At 43.0% G+C, this 25,030-nt stretch overlaps 4 protein-coding genes across 4 annotated transcripts; 3 read left to right on the top strand and 1 right to left on the bottom strand.

The window, feature by feature from the left end:
* Positions 1-4,155: 4,155 nt before the first annotated feature.
* On the top strand, positions 4,156-5,171 carry MELLADRAFT_102591 (uncharacterized protein; the record flags this gene model as incomplete). The annotated part of the gene is made up of 2 exons (XM_007405392.1): positions 4,156-4,768; positions 5,140-5,171. The coding sequence occupies 2 exons, from the start codon at positions 4,156-4,158 to the stop codon at positions 5,169-5,171; spliced, it is 645 nt and encodes a 214-aa protein (XP_007405454.1).
* A 2,168-nt stretch (positions 5,172-7,339) lies between these two features.
* MELLADRAFT_92197 (uncharacterized protein) lies at positions 7,340-8,947 on the bottom strand (the record flags this gene model as incomplete). The annotated part of the gene is made up of 5 exons (XM_007405817.1): positions 7,340-7,743; positions 7,802-7,893; positions 7,956-8,713; positions 8,790-8,834; positions 8,897-8,947. 5 exons carry the CDS (start codon positions 8,945-8,947, stop codon positions 7,340-7,342), a joined length of 1,350 nt encoding a protein of 449 aa, XP_007405879.1.
* Positions 8,948-19,194: 10,247 nt separating this feature from the next.
* On the top strand, positions 19,195-21,258 carry MELLADRAFT_59782 (uncharacterized protein; the record flags this gene model as incomplete). Its single annotated transcript, XM_007405393.1, has 4 exons — positions 19,195-19,828; positions 19,903-19,974; positions 20,169-20,711; positions 20,783-21,258. The coding sequence occupies 4 exons, from the start codon at positions 19,195-19,197 to the stop codon at positions 21,256-21,258; spliced, it is 1,725 nt and encodes a 574-aa protein (XP_007405455.1).
* Positions 21,259-21,946: 688 nt separating this feature from the next.
* MELLADRAFT_102595 (uncharacterized protein) lies at positions 21,947-24,011 on the top strand (the record flags this gene model as incomplete). The annotated part of the gene is made up of 4 exons (XM_007405394.1): positions 21,947-22,580; positions 22,663-22,734; positions 22,802-23,479; positions 23,548-24,011. 4 exons carry the CDS (start codon positions 21,947-21,949, stop codon positions 24,009-24,011), a joined length of 1,848 nt encoding a protein of 615 aa, XP_007405456.1.
* Between the last annotated feature and the right edge of the window lie 1,019 nt (positions 24,012-25,030).

Consider the following 25,030-nt stretch of genomic DNA (forward strand, 5'->3'; position numbering starts at 1 on the left):
CTCACCTTTTTAAATCGCACCATTGGGTTCAACATACGATGTCATCTTGGGTACACCCCTTCTTGGAAAAGTTTCATTTAGATGTATCACTCAGGAACCGCACAGTCATCCATGTACCTACTAAGACGATACTTATTGAACAATCTGTGAAAAATGAAATTACGTCTGTCATGACAAAGTCAATGGTATCATGTGTCATGCAAAACCTGGAACGAGTGAAAGAAAAACGTGACCTGACGGCGAGAGAAGAGAGAGTCTTGAATGAATTCGCAGAACTGTTCCCAGATGAATTACCAGCAGTCGAGGATGATGAACCAGATGACTTCATTCCGCCTGAAGGGCAGAATGTGGCGTCAAAAGTCAGACACCGCATTGTACTCACAGATCCAAATGTTGTGATCAACGAAAAGCAGTACAACTACCCGCAGAAGTACCTCCCTGCGTGGAAAAAACTCATTGATCAGCATCTGAAAGCAGGTCGAATCCGAAAGTCAACAAGCCAATACGCCTCGCCGTCCATGATAATTCCCAAAAAGGACCCGAACGCCTTACCACGCTGGGTGTGCGACTACAGGAAACTAAACAAATACACCGTCAAGGACAGAAGTCCCTTGCCAAATGTGGACGAGGCAGTCCGGCTAGTCAGTACAGGTAGCATCTTCTCAATCATTGACCAGATTAACTCCTTCTTTCAAACAAGGATGCGAGAAGAAGACATCCCTTTAACCGCAGTCAAGACGCCGTTTGGATTATTTGAATGGACAGTTATGGCGATGGGATTAACAAATGGGCCGGCAACTCATCAAAGCAGAGTGGAGGAGGCGTTAGGGGACATCATAGGAACTTATTGTGTGGTATACATTGATGATGTGGTAGTATTTTCAAAATCAGTAGAGGAGCATGAAGTACACGTGAGGGAAGTGTTGAAGCGTCTGAAAGCAGCAAACTTATACTGCTCACCAACAAAGAGCAAACTTTTTCGTCAGAAGATTAACTTTCTAGGTCATGAAATTAGTGCAGATGGAGTATGCCCAGACGATGCAAAAGTCGAAAAGATATCAAAATGGAAGACACCAGGATCACAAAAGCAGCTACTGAAATTTTTAGGTACCGTACAGTTTTTGAAAAAATTCATTGATGGATTGGCACATTACGTTGGCACTCTTTCGCCATTGACAAGCACAAGACGAAAAAACGAGCCCTTCAAGTGGGGAAAAAAGGAGGATGAGGCATTTGAGAATATCAAGAAGATCATAACAACCTTGCCAGTACTGCGACAAATGGACTACGACTCAGACGAACCGATCTGGCTATTCACCGATGCCAGCGGTCATGGCCTTGGAGCAGCCTTGTTCCAAGGTGCAAAGTGGGACCAATCATCACCAATAGCGTACGAGAGTCGAACGATGTCACCGGCAGAAAGAAACTACCCGGTACACGAGCAAGAGCTACTTGCTGTAGTCAATGCGTTGCAAAAGTGGAAGTTGCTATTATTAGGCTTGAGGGTGAACGTAATGTCCGACCACCATTCATTGACACACCTGTTAACTCAGAGAAATCTTAGCCGCAGACAAGCAAGATGGCTGGAAACGCTATCTCAGTTTGATTTGAAATTTAATTACATCAAGGGAGAAGATAATAGCGTAGCGGATGCACTCTCGAGGAGCGAGGAAGTCTCAGCATGTCAAATAGCTGCCTCGCTCGACAAGGACACGATTCAACTGATCCAAGATGGCTACAATAGCGACCCATTCTGCATGAAGATCCAGAAAACACTTCCATTACGACAAAGGACTGAATGGAGAGGCGCCTTGATCTACGTTGATGAACGCTTAGTCATACCAGCAACAGGCAACCTACGGCAACAATTAATGGAGCAAGCGCACGCTTCCCTAGGCCATCTAGGAACATTGAAAACTCTGGCACAACTTCGAGAGCAATTCTTTTGGCCGGAGATGTCATCCCTAGTCAAAGAATTTGTGAGTTCCTGCGACAGCTGTCAAAGACTGAAAGCCCGAACAACACTACCGTCAGGTCGATTGCAAGCCACCGAAGTTCCTAGGCAGCCAATGGAAGATATAGCCCTTGATTTCATTGGACCATTTCCAAAGGTTCGGGGATACGACATGATTCTCTCATGTACATGCCGACTGACAGGCTTCACCCAAGCAATCCCAGTTTGTCAAACAGATTCAACAGAAAGAACGGCCCAAAGACTTTTTGGCGCTTGGCTCGCGATCTTTGGGGCACCTCGAAGCATGATTGGAGATCGCGACAAGACTTGGACATCCAAATTTTGGCGAGAGCTCAACCTGTTAATGCATGTGAATGTGAATCTGACAACATCCTACCACCCCCAAGCAGACGGTAGAAGTGAAAAGTCGAACAAAACAATTGTCCAAATTTTGCGTCACTTGGTTGGTAATCGACACGGCAAATGGTTTGACGCACTACCCGCAGTTGAGTTCGCCATCAACAGCGCGCTCAACGTGTCGACAGGAGTATCCCCCTTCGAGTTTGTTTATGGGCGAAAACCAAGACTATTCCCCGTCGGAGGTCAACTTGATGACGTTGGAAGCAATGTGTCAAAATGGATTGAACACCGTCAATCAGCATGGGCGCAATATCGCGACAAGTTGTGGGCGAGTCGAATAACCCAGGCAGTACACTACAACAGTCGACGAAGACAAGGTGATTCATTATCAGTCGGAGACTGGGTATTAGTAGACAGTAAGGATAGGCAGCAGATAGTTGGAGGTGACGGTCGACCTACATCAAAGTTGAGGCCTCGATACGATGGACCATACGAAGTCATCGAAGCACTTAACGATGGTCGCAACTTCAGGTTAAGGTTGAACGAAGACGACCGATCACACGACGTATTTCACATCTCAAAGCTCAAGAAGTATCGTTGGAGGGAGGTAGATCAAGGCTCAGAGGGCCAAAAGTAAGTCCTCCCACTTAGTATGCACCGCCAAGGCCGCTATAAATTTTTGTCAAAACAATACCTTGGCCACACATGTGAGCATCCAATTTGGACTTGGTTTGCATTTCAGATGGCATAACGACGATGTTACGAAAAATACTCAAGACGGCAAGACACTACGAATGCAATGCAAGATAACCTACTTCAAGATAATTCACTTCAAGATAATTCACTTCAAGATGATTCACCTCAAGATTCAAATAGCTTATTTAACATCTCTTTCTCTTATTCATCTCAAGCCATTTAAAAATTTTTTCTCTCAATTTTTTTCTTTTTTTCAATTACGACTCATTTAAATTTGATTTTCTTTGCGTTGGGACGAGTCATGTCAATTTTTAGGGGCGAGTTATGCCATTGTTTTTTTTCTTTTCTTTACGAAACCTTAGGATCACACATATTTTTTTTTAGAAGGGGAGGGATGTAAGGGTTACATAGCGACGGAATACATACATTATGGGTGTAGACAGGTGCATTATATACTAGACACGTTGCCCTAGCTCCAGAAGACTCTTCTTCACCGAATACTCTTCGGATGGAGCTAGGTGAGCATATCATTTCACTTTATCAGTTATCTCATTTCACTATATTAGTTATCTCTTTTCATTCTGGTTAGAGTCTATGTTCTGATTGTTTCTTCTTGACCGAATACTCTTCGGATGGAGCTAGTTGTGTCTTTGGGAAATCTATAGTCGGGTTCTAGAATAACCCTCCGAGCCGTGTTGCTCCTGTGCCTTATCCAGTGAAGACTCCCTCTCGAGAGTCTTACAGTACTGTCATACCTGAAGTCTCGACTTCCGGAGAAGGATAGAAAATCTGCACAGTATGCCATTCCTGGTTCCTGGAAAGCTGAGGATTTGAACAGGTCTCGGGGACAGTTTTTACTCTTTTTCATGCGAGGTCAGTGATCCGAACTTTGGATGTGATAATCTCCCAATTGCTAAGGACCTGATTTGTTTGCATGCAAATGTCTTTGATCAGACAAAGACTTGGGGAAAGTTGCTCAGGAAATGTGGTCAGAAGTCCCTTCCAAACTGGAGACATCAGAATATGGTAAGTGTCGAGCATTAAGTGATATATATGCGGTTTCTAATCATTTTCTGTCCATCCCAGTCATTCAGGAAGCAATTCAAAGGGAAACAATTGTGCATCTAATCGAAGAACAGTGGCGCATGTCCCGCAATGGCCCATCAGCAGATTTTCAACGACTTTATCTCACGTTCATTAACTTGGGAGCTCCCATACATTCTGAACAAGCTTCATCATTGATGCAATTGATTGTAAAACATTTGGGTCGTCAGAATATACCACAGAATGGCTTTGATGAGGAGACAAACACGGTTCGATTACTGTTACATCTTGAGGAATATCATGATGAGAGCTATCTACGATTCAAAAAATCGATCAATTCGGGAAGGGTTCAAGAGAAGATACTAGAGAGTGACATAAGTTTCCAACTTGCAGACGAGAAGCTAGCTCCACCGTTCAAAAGTCTTTTAACAGAATTTCGAAACACAAAAACTATCAATTTACTCCAAATCACCAGGCTCTTGCAAAGCTTAGAACACGAGCAGATATCGATACCTCAACTAGGAAGATTATTTAGAGCACTTAACTTAGTAATCAATAGAAACCGGGCAATTTATACGGACTTCCACGTCCAACTCAATGGACACTCCGAAATTGTGCCAAAGCTCTTCAAGATGCTAACACAGCGTCGTTATGGACAATTGGACCCGCAGTCATTTACGTGGGATTCTCTAGAGTATCTTATCTATATTGAAAGTAAGTCGATTTGAATGGTCACTCGAGGCACCTGTGTGTACTCAATTGCACCAAATGTATTGGATGATACAGACATGTGTATCATCCAATGGGGTCCGTAGGCAAGCAGGTAGAATCCTGTAGCTTGTAGCTGGAGCTAGGGTCACCTAGAAATCTCTCTAAGTCCCCATATCTACAAGGGGGGGGCCTTGCCCCCCTGCGCATCACTGCACAGCCATGACTACCATAACAAAACCTCTCACTACCTCAGCTAATTCATGACTCCTCAAATCTCATATCTCACTACCCTTTAAAACTATGCAGACTCGAGTCACTCCCCTTACTCTCTCAATACACATCTCCCTACTTCAGTATGTTTATGACTACCTCAGTCACACTCATCACTACCTCTTCCAATCCATGACTACCCAATTAAACATCTCACTACTTCAATTTACCCATGGCTCTCTCAACTTTGGCCTAACTACTCCATCACAATCATAACTACCTCAACACCTGTACCATGACCTAAGGTAGTTATGATCTTAATCAAAACCATAACTCAAGGACTTCAACCTACCCATGCCTCCCTCAACATATGAGCTAACTACCTCACTCGACTACGAACTCAAAATCCTTACGCTTACTACTCAACATCCACGACTCACTCCCTCAATTCCCACACCCACTATTACCAGCTACATTCAAAGACATACTCAATAAGTCGACTAGGCCTTACCTCACCTTTTTACTCCTTATACCAATGGAAGATAGCTCAGCACTGCAGGAGTTCGTCTTTCCAGTACCAAATGTCATTGACTTCCTGGCTCTGACCGGTCAAATATGGACCACTATGTGAAGGACTTCAACGCCACCCAACATGGGTACCGAATCCGAATTGGTAACTCCAAGGAGGGCAGCCAATTCATTCACTACCACTGCTATCGAGGCGGATTTCCCAGCACAGGGACTAAAAAATCAGTTCGCATCGGCTGTCCATTCAAACTCAATGCACGATACCTACCCCACCACGATGCCTGGCTACTTATCCACACGCACCTTGGGCACAACCACCCCCCCGATCACGAACTTAAACCAAGAAAGCCAAGAAAGGCTACTACGCTAAAGAACAGTACCAAAATCCAAGGAACCAGCCATAGTGATCACACCAAGACTAGTCTCCTCCCCCTCGACCAAGTTGAAACCTCACCATCCTTCGACATCCAGCTTAACCAGGCCTCCACCAGGCCTGATGTCATCAGTATGCATCCAACGGTCTCTAGCATCACAACCGACCCCATTGAGTCAATGATCACCAATATACCTAGACGCCTACAAGCCATGTCACCAGCCCGTCAACACAAAGCATTAACTTTGATTGATGCGATCTTGAGTGACCTAGCAAGCCTTCCCAAAGGGCCACATGTACCCTCGATCACCAAACCCAACATCCCAAACCTTCCCACCTCGTTCACCTGTGAACAACAAGTATCTGTAAGCACCCTGTTCCAAGATAAGTAACTCGAGGTACCTTGCTTACATTCCAACCTTTACTGCAGGCCAACATTTACCACGCACATTTTGAAGCCACCCCTCACATAGGCCTCATGAGCAGCGAGGAACCAGTTCGATCCCCAGAGGGATCGTATGCATCGGTGAGTCTTACTCATCTGCATCCCACTTCAGAAGGCAAAGACATCTTGATGCAGAAATTTGATCTTCAGATCGATCGGCTATTCAACGACCTCCAGGGCTTACCTGACACCACTGAGTCCACATTTAACCTCGACGATCTCATCACTCAGCCCTCGCAATCTACCCACCCTCGGCCACCTTCACCCCTGCTTTCCCTTCCAACATCAAAACCAGCAACCCACGCTTTTCTGGACCCTGAAGATCTGGTAGGCCCCAACACATCACATCATCCAGGCTCAATCACTTCGCCTCCTGAGTGCCAAACCGAATCCGGGCCCCACACCCACAATAACTTCAAAAAAACACCTCAGCGACCTCCGAAGTCACCAAACGAACCCACCAAAAAATCACCAACTCTTGCTAGGGTCACTCGCAAAAGGGCCAGGGAGGAGGCCATACTACAGAAGTCGAGCATCGTCAATCCAGCCCTGCCAGCCCTTCTAGCCAAGTACCAGATACATGATTGGCTCAAACCCTACGTTATCGATGTGCGAGAAGTCCGAGGAGACGGTCACTGCGGATTCCGGTCAATTGCTGTCTCATTGGGCCAATCTCAGGATGCTTGGTCCGACATTCGACAAAGGATGCATGAGACCTTCAGCAACATGCCAAATGTATTCACTCGCACCTCCTTCCATGAAAGCCGAACCGCGGCTTTGGCTCGGCTCGCCACCACTAAACCAAATGTCACCTCCGAGCAACAATATTGGCTCAGCATGCCTGGTTGGGGTGGTGTCATAGCTACAACCTTTGACAGGCCTGTCTTATACTACGAAGCATGCCAAGAGGAGGTGAAAGTGGAGGTTAAAATGGTTTTTGAGAACGTGGAGCTGGAATTTCAGGGGGATAAGGTCAACTCTCAAAGGGGTGAGTATATTGAATTGAAGGACTTACTTGTCAAACCACTTTTCCTATTTCATGCATGAGGAGGTTTTCTAATGATTGAGTTCGTTTTTTGCCACTGTGGCGCCATAAACGTCCGTCATGCATGTCATGTGATACCTTGTTCAAGTTGACCAGCCGCTGGAATATTGGTACATATTTTTCAAGCTCTTCCTTGGTGATTTTGGCGACTCCTGGTTGGCCAACATCAGGCTGAGGCTGGGGGGGTTGGGAAGTGGAAGTGGTGTCGAGTTGGGATGGGGTTTGGGTGAGTGCATAAGCCTCGTGGGTGGCAACGCACAGGGGTTCGAATAGGCGAGGTGTGAAGATTGCTTGTTCATCTTCTTCATACGCACTCCAAGTGTGGCCAACTATTTGGTTCCTTTCTGTGAAGCCTTCAGCAACACCTTTGGGCGGCACTACAGAATGTTAGGCATCAGCAGTGACGCTTCTTACATGTGATTTGGATGGGCTTACTGGCTGTGGTGGTTGCAACAACACCATATGTTTGGTAGTTGGTGTACATGTTGGGCTCGCGGGCAAGAGGTCCCTCGAGCCTGGGTGATACACTGCAAAGTGAGTTGTGATGTGGATTTGTGCGGCGATGGCATGATGGGTTAAATGAACTTACAGTGCTTCATCAAGTACTTTGCGGCTGCATTTCAGGACAATGCACAACATTGTCTTATCCAGGTCATACTGAGATTGTAGAGCTTGCGCTTCGAAGAGACCATTGGTTGAAGGGCGATTGTTTTCGGGGAGGTCGAGAGATGCTAAGTTCTGTTCGGCGACGGACCGTCCCCACTGAAGCCCCAACTGGCGGTAGTTGATGAGAGTGGGAGTCTGTGAGTCAGAAGGGGTGTCAAGTTCGAGTTCCTCAGGGGTGAGAGTGGCCTCAGCTTGTCGAGGCCTCTTGGTGGGACGGTTCGATGTTGATGGGACTTTCCCTCCTTGCCCTCGCCCTGCTCGACCTCGTCTTGCTGTGGTTGCAGTGCGGTTACGTTTGGTAGTGGGATTGATGGCTTTGTAAGTGGAGTCTGTGTCAGAGTCAGGTTCGGAGTGAGGAGTGGTGACTGGGAGTCTTTGTAGTCCAGATCGAGTGGGCATGGTGCGCTGGGGTAAAGTGAGCAGAGAGGGGTGAGGATGGGTTGATGGGCGCTTCTGGTGGATGTTTTTGAATCCTGGGTTATGATTTATGTTTTTGACCCATCTTAAGAGGTAATGATGTGTAATCCTTGTGATTGTGATAAAGGTAATTGGGTAGTTATCATTTTGATTAGGTTGTGATCTATGCGTTAAGGCAGTAATGGGGCTTAGTTGGTTCAAAGTTGAGGGAGGCACAGGGTAGCTGTGGTCGTGAAAAAATGGAACAGGGAGTGATAAGTGTGACTGAGGTAGTCATGAAAATACTGAAGTAGGGAGATATGTTTTGAGGGAGTAAGGGGAGTGACTGAAGTCTGCATACTTTTGAAAGGTAGTGAGATATGAGATTTGAGGAGTTATGAATTGGCTGGGGTAGTGAGAAGATGGAATAGGTAGTGATAAGTGTGACTGAGGTAGTCATAAACATACTGGAGTAGGGAGATGTGTATTGAGAGAGTAAGGGGTGACTCGAGTCTGCATAGTTTTAAAGGGTAGTGAGATATGAGATTTGAGGAGTCATTAATTGGCTGAGGTAGTGAGAATTGTTGCTATGGTAGTCATGGCTGTGCAGTGATGCGTAGGGGGGCAAGGCCCCCCCCTTGTAGATATGGGGACTTAGAGAGATTTCTAGGTGACCCTAGCTCCAGCTACAGGCTACAGGATTCTACCTGCTTGCCTACGGACCCCATTGGATGATACACATGTCTGTATCATCCAATACATTTGGTGCAATTGAGTACACACAGGTGACTCGAGGATGCTATATCAATTACTCATCACCATTCGGTTTTGCATTCATTGTAGATGAAGCTCCTATAGCAAAGAAGTATAGAAGCACTCTTGCAGAGGCTCTGGTAGCCAAGGGGGTGCTTTCAAAGAGCGAAACTGCTAACGATTCCGACAATTTGCGTGGATTTTCGAAACAACCTGTCCTCACTGCTATGTTATATAGGATTTTCAAGAAGGCGTCGGAGGCCAAAATATTCGAGCAAAACGACGAGACAAATGTCATGCTTGCCGAATACATCCTTCACCTCATAGCTTTCAAGACGGGTGATATGATGCTATACCACTATCTTGTCGCCTACAAGCCAGACCCAGAGAAGCTTTCCGCCCGTCAGACTCAGGCCTTCGCGATGTTTAACCAGGAGATAGTTCAATCCATTTATTCGTAAGGTGTGTTGGGAGCTAAGTGGAACACGTAAGTGTCCACTGACAACCTTATTCCTGACGGGATAAGGTTTGTTATCTTCTCCGGGAATCCCCTTCAGGAATATCTCCGTAGTAAGTTTCCTATCTCGAGGAACTGCCCTACCACAAGTACAATACCATCCTTACGGACCAGCATCCTACTCTGGGTGTGGTTTGGGGTGGGTCCCAGGAGTCGGAGGAAAGGGGTCTCAGGTGTCTACCTTAACCCCAATCCCGAGCCCCGCGACGTGAGGACAGTGCCTGAGAAGTTAGACTTCTCGACCCCGGGTGGTGGGTGGGTTCAAAAAATTCTACTGAGGGATCTAGAGCGTGAGAGTCTCTAAAGATCTTCAGAGAGCGGACTATGAGAGAGAGGATGTGGTGGAGTAGAGAGATAAAAACTTTGTTTCTCTCTACTCCACATCTTCGACTCTACCACCCTGTGACATGTGTACGTACACTTGTCACAAGAGAGTCCTCTCACGTCCGCTACTGTCGCTCTCAACCCACACTCCCTAGAAATGGAATGTAGGGTACCTCCGCGGGCTCTGGGAACACATCCCATTTGCAAAGTCTTGGGATCATAATGGCAATTTCAAGGAAGCTCTTCGGAACCTTGAAACTCGGGTACTGTATGTGGATTTCATGATCAAAGACACACACTTATCGCAATTTTGAGGAAATGCTGAGGGCGGATAGGAAAAGTGAGGAAAATATGATATCTACGTGACAACGCAGCGAATATTCCAAGGAAGATATATCAGGTAGTGCAAAATACTTGTATTATTATGTAGATCACCTTCAACACTGCTTTACCTAATTGCGCATAGAAATATTTTTGTTCAACCTTACAGCGTATAGTCTCCGTACTCCATCATCATGTTTAATCCAGTTTACAACCTAATGAGTCAAGTGTTATCTATTGTTTTTGAGGTCCAATAATTACTCCATTGTTATCACATTATATTGGTCTCTTTGCATTTCTAATCTGAAATATACAACTGTTTCAACTTAAAGATTCCATTTCTCGTGAGGTGTGTTACAGGTAAGGTGCACTAGAGTGGCCTTAATGAGTACGTGTAGGATTGGAACAATTCCTTGTTCTTAACTCTCAAACAGAGCCCTACATAAGTAGACCCGCATCCTACATGGTTGTGGTTTGGGGGTGGTCCCAAAGGTAAGGAAGTGTAGGAAGGTTGGTCTCCACCAACCCTCATCCCTTACCCCTTTGGACAAGAACAGCCTTGAGAAGAAAAGCCTTCTCAACCCGGGAGGCAGGTGGGTTTTGAAAGCAAAAAAATCTCTCAATGAGGATTAGAAAGATTTTGAGAGTGCAGATGGTGGAAGTGATTCTGTGAAAGTCTTGGAAGACGGTCTAAGTTGGGAAGGACAAATAAGTTCAAAGTCTTATCCTGGGTCTGATAAAGATGGTAACTAAGACTATGAGAAAATAACATAGATTATACAAAGTCACAAAGATCAAGAAAGAAGAAAAAAGAAAAAAGAAAAAATATCACTCAGTCTTCTTTTCAATGATGGGGAAAACAAGACTGGTGAATGATAACTTGTTGTTGTATACAAATGTACAAAGATTGGGTTAAATCTACTATAAGCATAATCTAGGAGGAAACACATTTATGCTTGTGTCCATTGAATCTCAACAGATTCAAGTGGTGGAGTGAAAAGAGTGACAACTCTGATTATCTCTGTATTCGCCACTCTGAACTCAGTATACCTGCGAAATGTGTACGCAATCTGACACAGGTGATTTATTTCTCTATGTATCTGCACCTCTAGCTCTTCACCCCATGAAAATGGAATTATGTGTACCTCTGCAGGCTCTGTGAACACTATCCATGATTTTTGAAAATCTTTTTGACATGCAGAACCCAGTTTTGTCTCTCCTTTGATTGGAGAAATACAGAAAAAAATAAACCTGTACATGATCAAGTACTTTCTCTGATTTTACCTGCTGCAGAGACGGCTTTCTCAAAAAAAAGTTGTCAGTCTTTCTCAAAACAGCTGTAAGAACTTGGACCAGATTCACGTGATTCATGGATCATCCTTTTCTAGTTTGGTTGACACTACATACTTCTGGATGATTTCCCAGCTGTTTTAAATGAGTGATCAACCATCATATTTCTATGTTTTGAATTAAACTTTTGACATTCTTATATTCTTTGTTAGATTCTTTTGAGATATCATGTGAGAAAAACAAGTAACAAAATTGCACAAATTTTGCCTGTTTGGAATAAGAGGATTGTTAAAATGACAACAAAATTCAGCAAATTCCCTGAAGCCAGATTTGCATTTATCAAGAGATACAGGAGCAATGGTTGAAAGACAATCTGGATCCAATAACTTCCGTAACTTTCCTAACACAATATTTGGAATGATTTTCTTTTGATTCTGCACTACCATGCTTTTTGATACGGATTGACCCATATTTGCACTGAATCATCCAAAGTCAATAAATGAAAATATTTTCCTCCAGAAGAGAGAGACAGGTTAATAAATAAATAATCAATAGAACTTGCACCAATTGCATGACAAAGAATTGTCACCTCCTTAGGTGTAAGAATGTTCAATTGCTATGAAAGACTATCTGCTTCTGAATTAAACTTGGCTGGAATGTGCATGACCTTTACATCCACCTTTGCCTTGACCAAATTTTTTGCGCAGTGAAGAAATAAATATCTCACAATTTTGTTTGGCGTATGAGAGCTGAAGAGATCAACCACGTTCATATTATCTGGATGAACAAAAATCCTCTCAGAGCCGTTGTTAACACCAATATCAATTGCCATGATAATGCCTAATAATTTGGCTCAAAAAATATTGTGAGAAGGAGGAGGTAAAACAAAATATTTGCCAATTCACATAGCTGGTTCCCAAACCCCAATTCCTGCCATGCATGCGTCGGTAAATAAAATTGAATATGCATCTGCTAAACCCCAATGTAAATATTCTAACACCTGAATGCCATTACTATTCCTGGAGAACACAATCAACCAACATAAGTCATTTCAATGTTCTTTATTCAATGGAATTTGAAGAAACCCATGAGACTTGTTTCCTGATTTCTTGTTTAAACTTTGCAAAGCAAACTTTCCCATGTATTGAGGTGCAAGCCCCTGACACATGACCAAGGACCAATTGCCGATCATTCAATGAATGTTGAGGAGATGCCACAAATATCTTGAGAATTTAGACCAAAAAGAACCTTCTTGTCAGGATGCAAGCACATGATCATCTTCTGAGAGTCAATTATATGTCCAATAATCTCCAAAACAGGACCATGAATTTGTTTTTTCCACACCCAGGGAAATCACAAGATGTCAAATGAATTGAGAAGCTTAGCTTGCTGAAGTGGAATCCAAAGATCTTTGAAGGTATCAAAATGTTTTGCAGCTCAAACACCCCACACATCATCCATCATGTTGTTCATATACTTAATGCCAAGTATAAACTCAGAAATCCAAAGCACTAAAGAAAATACTCCACACCAAATATGAGGTGATGCTGAGTGGCCAAACATCATATTATAGTCAATCCTCTTGTTTCTGCCTTTAACTCAAAGAATTTGTCGGATTTGATGTTGAAAGTGTAATGGAATAATTTAAAAAGCTGCTTCAATATCTGATTTAAATAACATGACTTCTCCCAATTGCTTTTTCATCTCATTTAAAAACAGAATGTATGTTTTCAGTGAATCATAAGCAACCGTAATATCTTCTTTCTGTATCAGATCATTTGGTTATGGTTGGCCAGCTCTCATATTTTTACACACATACATCTTGTCTGAATCTTCCTTTTTTACCATTAATAAAGGGATAACCTTCATGCCTTGAAGTAAAGTTGTAAATTGTTTGAAATATTGGCCTCTATTGATCTCCTCTTGAAACTGAGATGCTAGCAAAACCTGATTAGATGCAGAAGAAACCTGATTTGGACCATCCACTACCTCCAAAGACGGACGAGACAAAATTTGCCAGAAACCTTTTCAAAGACCTTTCAAAACTGAGTCAACAAAAAGACAGTTTGAATAATTGATCAACAAAGTTTCTAGCTTATCCACTTTGATTGGTGTCACAATCTTAAATAAATCCAGATATTGTTTGATAGCAAAGTCAGTGTTGACACTTCAGACAGTGGAGGGGCATCCATAAATGGAGATGCATAAACACTTGATTCGATTGCTGGCAAAGAACCCATAGAATTAACACTGTCCCACACATAGCCTTGGAAAAACTTTTGAGCTATATTTTCATCTGCCTTTGATGTGATTTCAGGCACAAATCCAGTTTCCATTGAGCATCTGACAAAGAAACTCAAGATTCAGATCACCATAAAAACATTTTACCTACTGATAAACAGAGGAAGTGGATGGAGAATACCAACCCTTTGCTAGTATTGATACCACAGGTTTATCAAAGACCAATGGCCTCAGACTTTATTTGAAAAAACCACCACAGCGGTGAATGCAAGGACAGGCTGGTTTCCCAAGCTTACCAAACCCCAAAGTATGTGTGAAGCAAAATTGTTCTCAATCATCCAGCCCTTCACTATCTTCCACTTCAAACAATCATTTTTATGTTTATATGTAAATCTGTAATGAAGAGGAGATTCCTTAGGTTTCTGAGAATATTGAGGATGTTGTTGATTAGATCTCTTATGTTGAGGTTGAGAAAACTGTTGACTACTTGTTGAAGGCACTGGAAGCCTCTCTTCAAAAGCATGTTGCATATAACTTGTTCTGATATTTGCCAAACTCCTGTGATTCCAGTCTGCAAAAGATATATCCTGTTGAATTGCAGATTGGCCTCTAAGAGCCGCATCAAAATTCACAACACATGTCCAATCTGCTTTCTGACCATTGGACATAAACCCGCATTTAATACATGTAGCCTATTTAACAAAGTATTTAAAACCATGAGGAAAAGCTTCCTGATATGCTTGCTGTAGAATATCAAAGTACTAAAACCAGTCCTGGATATCATTCAATTTACTAGCAACTTTTGCATTTTTTATTTTGATATCTTTATCTTTACCAGCCACCATAAGATTTATTGAAACACCTTTCCTTCCAGCCATATACTCTCCTTTAATTCTCCTAAGATCAATATATTTGCCATGTAAAAGGTCTTTTGACAAATTTGAAGGGAAAATTGCCAGTTTAACCATATTGTTGAAAGATTCCACAGCTTTTGATGAATTGGGAGTGTAACCTGTAACTGTTTCAGAAAACACCAACACAGGTTCAGACAGATTTTCTGAAGCAGATGATGCCAAATCAACTCTTTCAATAAATTCCCAGGATTTCTGCATTTCATTTTTCTTAACTTCTGATTCATCATCATCTGAGTCCGCATCCAATTTATGGACACTTTTCTAGCAACAAACGGAGAAATTGATTTTGAGAGCTGAGGAGGTTATTGGAGATCCAACATGTCTCTAGCCTTCTCCACATTGTTGATCTGCTCTTGAATAAGAATAGGAATTTGTGCAATGCTACGGTTACTCCCAACAGGTGAATATTGATGACTTTTGGAAAGATCAGGTGGGTAGATCAGATTATTGTTGATATCAAGAACATAGACCTGATCTTCTTCTGACAAAACTGGTCCAGTAGTTATAGGGCCTTCATTTTTGTAAATAGAACGGTTTGCTGTCCTGTCCAGTTCAATAAGACCGGTTGCAAACTTTGACCACTGTTTATACCAGTTTATAGATGAAGAAGGGACAATATCTGCATATTTAGATTGAACCCAAGCCATGGCTTTACCGTTGGAACCACCAGCCACTTCATATTTGGTAGTAAGGGTGGCCAACTTATTGGTAACCAGAGTAGCAGCTTTTAAATCAAAGCTGGCATCACTCATTGACGGTTTTTAAGAAAATAGTTTTTAAAATAATGGTCTTGAAGATAAACTGTTTTAAGGATGTTTTGTTGTGAGCTGGTAGATGAGGTTAAACTTTATAATGATGACTTTATAACACAAAAACTATCACTAGAGAAAAGGAATCAATGAAACTACTATTGTGAACACTCTGTGAATGGAAAAGCAATAAAATTTGGTAAACCTGGAAAACAGCAAAGAAATCAACAAAGATCCAACCCATTATGTAGTATAGTTACACAACATTGAAGGAAATATTCAGGTGGTCAACTGCTTCCTTGTCAAGAAGTATTGCAATATTTTGTTGATACTGCTTGATGACAAGTTTGATCCAAATTAGATGAAGAAAACTTCTCAGTTCTTAGCCCTGATTTAAGTGAGTTTTGTTTGGTATGGGGTTAAGCAAGTCTTTGCATCAACTGACAACCACCCATCTGAGTCTTAACTAGGGCTGTGACCCTGCCCCAGCACCACCCAGCCAACTGTTCTTACTGCTTTTCTGGAACCAGGCAGTATGTGCCCTGGCACTCCAAAACCTGATTGGTAAGACTCATAAAATCCCTGCAGGAACCCTGCCAGCCTGGTCCACCCAGTTGCAGATCAGTTTTTTTGCTGGATATTCAGCAAAATTGCCTTCTGAGTAGGCTCATACAAGTTCTATATGAAATTTCAGACACCTAAGTGTGTGATGAAAGCCAGAATCCCCTTTTGGTTCTTTTTGGCCTCTCTGATCAACTCAGGGACTCAGGAGCGCCCTGGTTTGCCCTGAGTGATTCCTGGATCACTTGAGGTCTGCCCAGAGCCAGGTCCTAGTCTCAACCCCATCCTCTGCACAATTCACACAGTGCAAACCAGAAAGTAAGTTGACCTTCTTGATCTCATGATCCCACACCAACAGAACCTCATTGTAACCTGGCTCCTGATAAAAACATCAGATGGTAACAATAAGGATATATTCACTTGGAACAACAATGAAAAAAGAAGTTTGAGTAAACCCTGGTGGTATATAGAACTCTGCAGCTGGACAAGACCTTGGGGTTTCAGGCATGAGACTGTTTATTGGGTCAACATCCATAACCAGCCAGAGCACAGTCTAAAGTGAAAACATAAGATGAAACCTGATGAAACACAATGTAATACAGCTGCATAATTGGATTGACACTATGGCTATGCACAAAGAACACATCTGGAGCCAATCAAGATACATAAAATTGTCCTCATGTCCATTCATCTTGGAATTTTTCCCTCCCAGAGTGCGGTGCACAGGCTCCGCTCTCTATGGGGGGGAATAGCGGTGCCAATTACCGCTACACACGCGCTCTGCAACAAGGAAAATGTGCGTAGCGGCTGCGGTATTGATGAGGATCAGGGTCCACTCATGTTTACAGTCAAAATTAAATCCATATTCTGATCTAACCTAAGCAAGTCCCTCCTCAAACCAGGTGCATCCTTTGGAGCTTGTGGAAGAGGGACTTACAACCTATCACACTTCCTCACAGGGTACCAATGCTTTTTTGGAAAAAACTACACTCTTCACACCAAAACTACACTACCCCGTTCCCTATAAACACCTCCCAAATTAACAGGCTGTCCATTTCTGATACATCTTGTACATAATACCCCTCAATATCTACATGCCTTGATAAAAAAAATATTGGCTTGAGGTAAGAGTGAAGAGTCTCCAGTTTTGGAGCAACAATCAGAGGACTGTGGATGCTTTACCTCTGTCTCTGACAAAATTTTTAGAGAGGCTTTGGTTTGGCAGACAGGAATTGAGACGCTTGTGTACAAAATTGTACAGTCGTTTTCAAAAAGCTTGTCACAAATTCACTGCCAAATGATCCCAAATCGCTCGAGTTTTGCGGGCAAATTTGGACAAGCTTTTTGCAAACGACTGTAGCAGTCTCAGCGGTGGTGGGCGCGGCTTTGAAAACGCAAGGCGCGCCCAGGTGTGAAATTCGCCGGGGGGACACGAGGACCCCGGTATGCTCCTATAAGGGGTACTACCTTTGCTAAAAAGCTTGCCCGGTTCGATCGCAAACAAGAGACAAGAGAGGTCGAATTTGGCCACAGCCTGCTGCGAGGCCGCTGCGCAACTCGTCAAGATCCCAAATTTGGCCGATCGCAAATTCTGAAAGAGATCGACTTCACCTGTGGATCTCTGACTTTGGGATATGTTGAGATCTATCATAAAGCACAAATATCTACCTCATCATGATGAATTCATGCTCACACTTCTATGCGACTTCTATCGCGCTGCGGGTGCTACAAAGATTTGCTTTAATCAAGACTGCAGAAAGTGATCTTAGTCGAACGGCTTGATGTGGCGTGAGCCGCCAACGTTAGTGGTCTTGCCAGCATGGGATCAAGGCCAATTGCGTGAACTTTTTTGCTAAAATTTCGAAATTAATTCAAGGCATCTTGGACATGTGTCAGTATTCTATGGTGACCTCATTTGAGCTCTTGACTGAGCACGAAGAACAAAAGATTTTCAAAAAAAGGTGTTGTCCTTTTTGACTTGTACTTTTTTATCTCATGAAGCCAAAACAAAAAAGCACAAAAGTCCATAAAGGCTTGAACACACTACTACCGATTGAATCGAGAGCGTGATCACAACCACTACTTCAAACCATTGCACCAGGAGAACTCTGGAATAGGCGGTGATTTCCATTATGAATAGCGTCGAATTAGAGCTGCACTCGACTGTATGGTTGATCTTGACATACCAAGCTCCAGACATGCTGTGAATATAGTCATAATGTGTCTCAGAATTGGTTGAAGTCAGAGATCCACAGGTGCAGTCGATCTCTTAGAATTTGTGATCGGCCAAATTTGGGATCTTGACGAGTTGCGCAGCGGCCTCGCAGCAGGCTGCGGCCAAATTCGACCTCTCTTGTCTCTTGTTCGCGATCGAACCGGGCAAGCTTTTTAGCAAAGGTAGTAGTCACACAGAAATGTGACTTTTGAGCTCCCGTGGAGATACTACACATGGGATTATAGAGACCTGCCAGTTTCTGCCTTTGCTGTATTGCCACAGATTGCCACTCTTTAGGATAAAACCAGTCCTAGATCTATGGGTGAAGCCAGGGAAAGACTTAGCGGTTTGGCAGGGGCTCATCTCCGCGGAGCTCAAAAGTCACATTTCTGTGTGACTACCCCTTATAGGAGCATACCGGGGTCCTGGGACACGCCCGAATACCAGGGTTCTTGGTCCAAAAAAAATCCCCAGAAAGAGAAAAAGGCTTTATAAGAAGGACAATCTTCTCCAGCCAAATCTCATCCCCCTCACAGGCAAAAGCATACGAGTTTCAGTTGATTTCAGGTTGGTGGGGCCTGTGTCAAGCTAGTGGTATGATGTGTCCAAAATCGATCGAACTTGCATCTAGTATTCGTCTAGCTGGGTTTCAACTTATCAAGTAACCATTGGTTTGTTTGTCTCACGATTACGTTGAGTCTTGAGAAAGGTTTTGGGGGGAGGGGCTGGCTGGAGCTGGTCTAGGTATCACACAGCATCATACTCCTTGGAGGCAATGCAATATGTACACCAACATCGTCGAGGCCCCAGACCGCTTGAGCGAGCTTTTCATTCAACCCGCATCCTAGACCACCTGATCACAACGCTTCAGATCAATGATAATGCCACGCGGTCATCTCCTTTCATCTTACCTGATCCCGATGATCATCCGTTCGATTCGCTGCGACCTCCTTGATGAACCTCTTCTAGCGAAGTCCGCTGTCACGAAACTTTATCAGACAGATGGAGAAGATCTCGAGATAGGCTGGGTAGACTCTTTCACAGATCGCCAATCGGGAAAAAACTCGGCGAATAGAGGAAATTCCAATTCTATTCTTGATATCACCAAAGGAAAATTTGGAGGGCTTTTCAAGGCCACTCGAACACAAACGCCTCAAAGCAAAGTTTCAATCAGCTGGGAAGTCTGTTATGATATTGCTCAAAGAATTTCTGATACATCCAAGCCTGTTGAAGTACAAAACATGGCTGCGGCTGTCCTGAGCATAGGCCGACATTTTGATCTTGATCAATATGATGCTCAAGCGGTAATATCTACAATCACTCTTCACTCTCTTTCCCTTCAGGGTGATTCTTTGAATACAGCGGAGAGGATTTGGTCTGTTGGGGTATTGGTATACCTAAGAGCTCAACTCTCGGAGGAGTATCGAAATTCCTTACAAGCTGCGATTCCTGCTGTCTGGACAGCTAAGGACTTGGGCAGGCCGCGGGGACAGTTTCTGCTTTTCTTTCTGCAAGGTCAGTGTTTCGAACTTTGAATGCGACAATCTCTCAATGACTGAGGCCGTTCGAATGTGAATTTCATTGATTAGACAAAGACTTGGGGAAAGCAGCTCAGGAAATGTGGTCAGAACTCCCGCCCAAAGTAGAAACATCCGAATATGGTGAGTGACAAGTATTTTTCGTATGGTATATGAGCTTTCTAATCGTCTCTTATTAATCCAAGTCATTCAGGAGGCAATGCAAAGGGAATCAATAGTTTATCTAATCCAAACACAAATGGTCACCACCCGCCATCGCCCTTCAGCAGAATTTCAAACAATTTACCTCGCTTTCATCAATCTGAAAACTCCCATAGGTTCTGAAAAAGCTTCATCATTGATGAAATTAATTTTAAATTGTTTGAAACAACCCAAAACGCCGAAGAGGGATGGATTTGACGAGGAGACAAACATGGTTCGATTGCTATTACATCTTGAGGAATATCATTATGGGAGCTATCTACACTTCACACAATCAGTCAAATCGGCAAGGGTTCAAGAGAAGATACTAGAGAGTGACATAAGTTTTCAACTTGCAGATGAGACCCTAGCTCCGCCGTTCAAACGTATCCTGAAAGAATTTGAAAACTTACAAATCATCAACGAAGATCAAATTCCCAAGATCTTGGAAATCTTGAAACTTGAACAAATATCAATTCCTCAACTATCAAGATTATTCAGAGCACTAAACTGGGTATTCAATAGACAGATAGCGATGTATGATTACTTCCAAGTCCGACTAGATGATTACTTCGAAATGGTTCCAAGGCTCTTCGAGATGTTAACTACGCGTCGGTTTGGTCGATTGGACCCGCGTTCGTTTTCGTGGGATTCTCTAGAGTTTCTTATCTATAGTGATAGTAAGTTTATTTAGGTGGTTTTTGGAAGATGTTATACCAATAATTGATAACTGTTCGTGTTTGCATTGAAGACGAAGATCATGTAGCGAAGCAGTATAGAAATGCATTAGCAAAGGTTTTGGTAGCCAAGAGCGTGCTTTCAGAGAACGACATTGCTCCAGATTCCGAGCATTTGCGCGGACTTTCGAAAAAAGAAATCCTTACTCGGATGTTGTTTGGTATCTTCAAGCGGGTTTCGGCAGCCAAAACATTTGAGCACAGCGACAAGGTCACAGAAGCCATCCTTACAGAATACACTCTACACCTTATTGTATCCAAAATGGGTCAACGGACTCTATACCACCGCCTTCTCACATTTAAGCACGACCCAGAGAGGCTTCCCACCCGTCAGACTGTGGCCTTCACTATGCTTAGCGAACAAATATTTGAGTTTGTTAAGCATCATTCTTGGAATGATGATAACCAATTCGATGCGTTCCAAGCGGCTCTTATCGATCTTGAATGGCAGCTCATCTATGTGGATATATCTCTACCACCACCGAAGTGATGACAGGCCACATGGGCGAAGAAAGGCAAACTTGACAATTATGGGATGACGCAGCAGATGCTTTGGGCAAGATGTTGATATGCTCAGAGAGTGTAAAATCTGATAGCTCTTAGATCAACTACTTGCGATCTCCTGATATTACATATGTGCAATCATAAATATTGTTCAAGTATAGGCATCGGTACAAACTTCCTAGTTGAATCGAAACACAGAAGAACATACCAAAGGGTGACAGAACTAAGGTGTTATACGAACTAAAAATGACAAAATGAGTGTATGTGGCTGGAGATGGTTGCAGAGGAGACTCGTCCAGGGTGTGGGCGCGCGGGCAGTGAGGTTTCCTCGAAAACCAGGAGTGGTCACGTATCTTGAAATCGAGTACATCGTCTGTGATAAGTTATGCCTACAAACAAATCCACGGTCTCATATTACCAACAGTGATACAACTTGTATGCATCCGTACATTATATACTATTTAGCTGGGATCATTAGTGTGTCACCACCGCGTGTTGCAACATGATGATGATGTTTCAGAAATGCTCATTGTGACGTTCTGGTATGATGCTTCCTTTGATCAGGTGATGAGATGTAACATTGAAGCGCCAGACTACTTGATCGAGCACTTTGCACAACCCTGATTCTCGATCGAACCAATCGATCACACCATTTCAGAATCGGATCATTGAGAATGACACACCTTTATTTCCTCTCTTTCTACCTGATTTGGCTGCTCTTCCCTTTACTTGACTGCTCTCCTTTTGATATCCCTCTTCTGGCGAAGCCCTCTGTCAAGAAACTTGATGAAATATATGGCGACGATCTCAAGACTCCTCTCTTAAAAGATTCTTCCACAGCTTTCCAAGTGGATCGGCAGAAGCCAAACCGAGGAAATGTCAAGTCAATCCTTAAATTCACCAAAGGAGGCATCACAAATCTTGTCAAGACACGAACCCGAACCCGAATTCCTCAGAGTCAAGTTTTACTTAGCTGGGACGCATCCTATGCTATTGCTCAAAAGGCTGATAAACCATCCGAGGTTTCTGAAGTACAAGCCATGGTCAAAACCATCCTGGACTTGGGCCCTCAATGTAATGCAGTTGATATCAACAAGTTGATATCTAGAATCAATCTTCATTCTCTCTCTCTTGAAGATGATTCTTTACGTCCAGCGGAGAGGCTTTGGTTTGTTGGGGTACTCTCATTTCTAAGATCGCGACTTCCGGAGGAGGATCAAAAAGCTGCACACTCTGCAATTCCTGATCGCTGGACAGCTGCTGACTTGGGTAGGCCTCGGGAACAATTTCTGCGATTTTTCTTGAAAGGTGAGCATTATTGACTTGGAATCTAATGATATACCAATAGCTGAGCCCGTGATTTTTTTTGAATGCAAATGCCATTGAACAGGAACACACTTGAGAATGGCAGTTCAGGATATGTGGTCAGAAGTTCCTTCCAAGCTAGAGACATCCGAGTATGGTGAGTGGCAGGAATTACTCTTCCATCTATACGAGGTTTCTAATCATGGTGCTTCTGTCAATCCCAGTCATTCAGGAGGCAATGCAAAGGGAATCAATTGTGCATCTTATCCGAAAACAGATTCGCATGGCCAATGCCGCCAATCGACCATCAGCAGAATTTCAACGACTTTATCTCGCGTTCATCAACTTGGATACTCCCATAGAGTCTAATAAAGCTTTTGATTTGGTTGCATCGATTATGAAACATTTGGATCAACCGAAACCCACAGAGAAGGATGGCTTCGATGAGGAATCAAACACTGTCCGATTGCTATTACATCTTGAAGAATATCATGAACAGAGCTATCGACAGTTGCACTCATGGTTCAAATTGCGAAATTTTGAAGAAAAGATATTTGAGAGTGACGTGCGCTTTCAACTTGCAGACGAGACGCTGGCTCCGCGGTTCAAACGTCTCCTGAAAGGATTTGAAAACCCAAAAACTATCAATGAGCCTCAAATCATCAACGTCCTCGAAACCTTGAAACATGAGCAAATATCAGATCCTCAAGTTGGAAGATTGTTTAGAGCACTCGACTTCGTATTCAACAGCTACGAGAGGGGGAATCACTTTCGTCTCCTATTAGATGAATACCCCCAAATCGTACCAAGGCTCTTTGAGATGTTATCGAAGCGTCGTTATGGTCGACTCAACCCGCGTTGGTTTCTGCATGATACTCTAGAGCATCTGATATATATGGCTAGTAAGTCATATCAAATGCTCATTGAAAGATGCTATGCACATCGCTTATCACCATTTTTTTCAACACAGACGAAGATCGCATAGCCAAAGAATATAGAAATGAACTCGCAAACCATTTGGTATCAAGAGGCGTGCTTTCAAAGGACGAGATTGTTCAAGACTCCGAACATCTGCCTCGAGCGGACAAAGACCCCATCCTTACGAGTATGCTGTTTGGAATATTCAAGCAGGTTTCGGGATTGAACAAATTCATGCGCAATGATAAGGACACCAACTCCATACTTGTAGAATACATCCTTCACCTGATGATATTCAAAATCGATCGAAATGGCCTATCCCGTCTAGTTCTGTCCTATAAGAACGACCCAGAAAGGGTTCCCGATTATCACACTGAGAACTTCATTCTGCTTTACAAAGAAATAGCTCAATTTCTTATAACAAAGTCTTGGGATGTTGATGACGCATTTAATAAGTTCGCACCAGAACTTCAAAAACTTCAAACGCGGTTACGGACTTATGCATCGATGCTATGAGATAAAATCCTCGAACGAAGTGTCGACAGTGGAGATGGGTGAATAGTGGAATACTGAAGTTAAAGGATGAAGTACCAAATTATCTGGGCTAGTCCACATGTTTGATTATCGTTCAATCCAACAAGTTCTCCATCACGTCATAATCAAACTTACAGTGTATTAATATCCCTTCTATAAGTTCAATCATTTGAATCCCACCAACCAATTTAATCATGAAGCTTCATCATCATTCTTTTTTCTCTTATTTCCAATATTCACATAATTCTTTACCACCTCTGATTGATTTATCTCTCTTCTTCTTTCATTATGAATATTTTACTTGATTTTTTTAGAAAGTGGTTGTAGGTTGATCAAAGTACCTTCACATGTTCCACTGCTTTAGCTCTTAATTAATAATTCTAGCTGTCTAATACTGGGCAAGGGTGCGCTTTCGGAGTACATGTCCAAAAGCAAAGAAGCAAAATATGTAAAGATTTTGTTCCCCAAGGAAACGAATTGTCTGCCATCTTGATATATATGAAGCTGTGTGGTTGAAAGAACAGCACAGGGAAGTCTGAAAGAGTCCATACTGGAAAGCTACACCCTGGTTCACTCAACCTCCATGTAGCGCCTTCGCTGATGTCCATTTCCCAAGGCGCTCGCAGTGCAGTAAATAGCAACCCTTTTATCTCTGAGGTTTGCAACAAAGTGAAATTAGATCATAAGGCTTTACCGCATGTTGATAATGAGTTCATGCTCCTCTTGACAATAGCTACATTTGTTTCTGCAACACAGGTCAGTGAGCAACAAATTTCTTGTGCAGTACTTTTCAATAGGCTGCCTTGGTGATTGAGAAAGTCAAGTTTTATGAGACCGTATTCATACCGCCTTGGATCACAATGGCTTGGTTGGATTTGATTAATTCATTTGTGACTGATCAATCATATAATCTCGTCGTTGTGCGCTGTGTATCAAGTTGAAATTGAATCCAAGATGTTGATTAAAGAGGTCATAAGGTCAACCATGGTCCATTGACAGAC

This window comes from Melampsora larici-populina, assembly GCF_000204055.1.
Source record: "Melampsora larici-populina 98AG31 unplaced genomic scaffold MELLAscaffold_4, whole genome shotgun sequence".
NCBI lineage: Eukaryota > Fungi > Basidiomycota > Pucciniomycetes > Pucciniales > Melampsoraceae > Melampsora > Melampsora laricis-populina.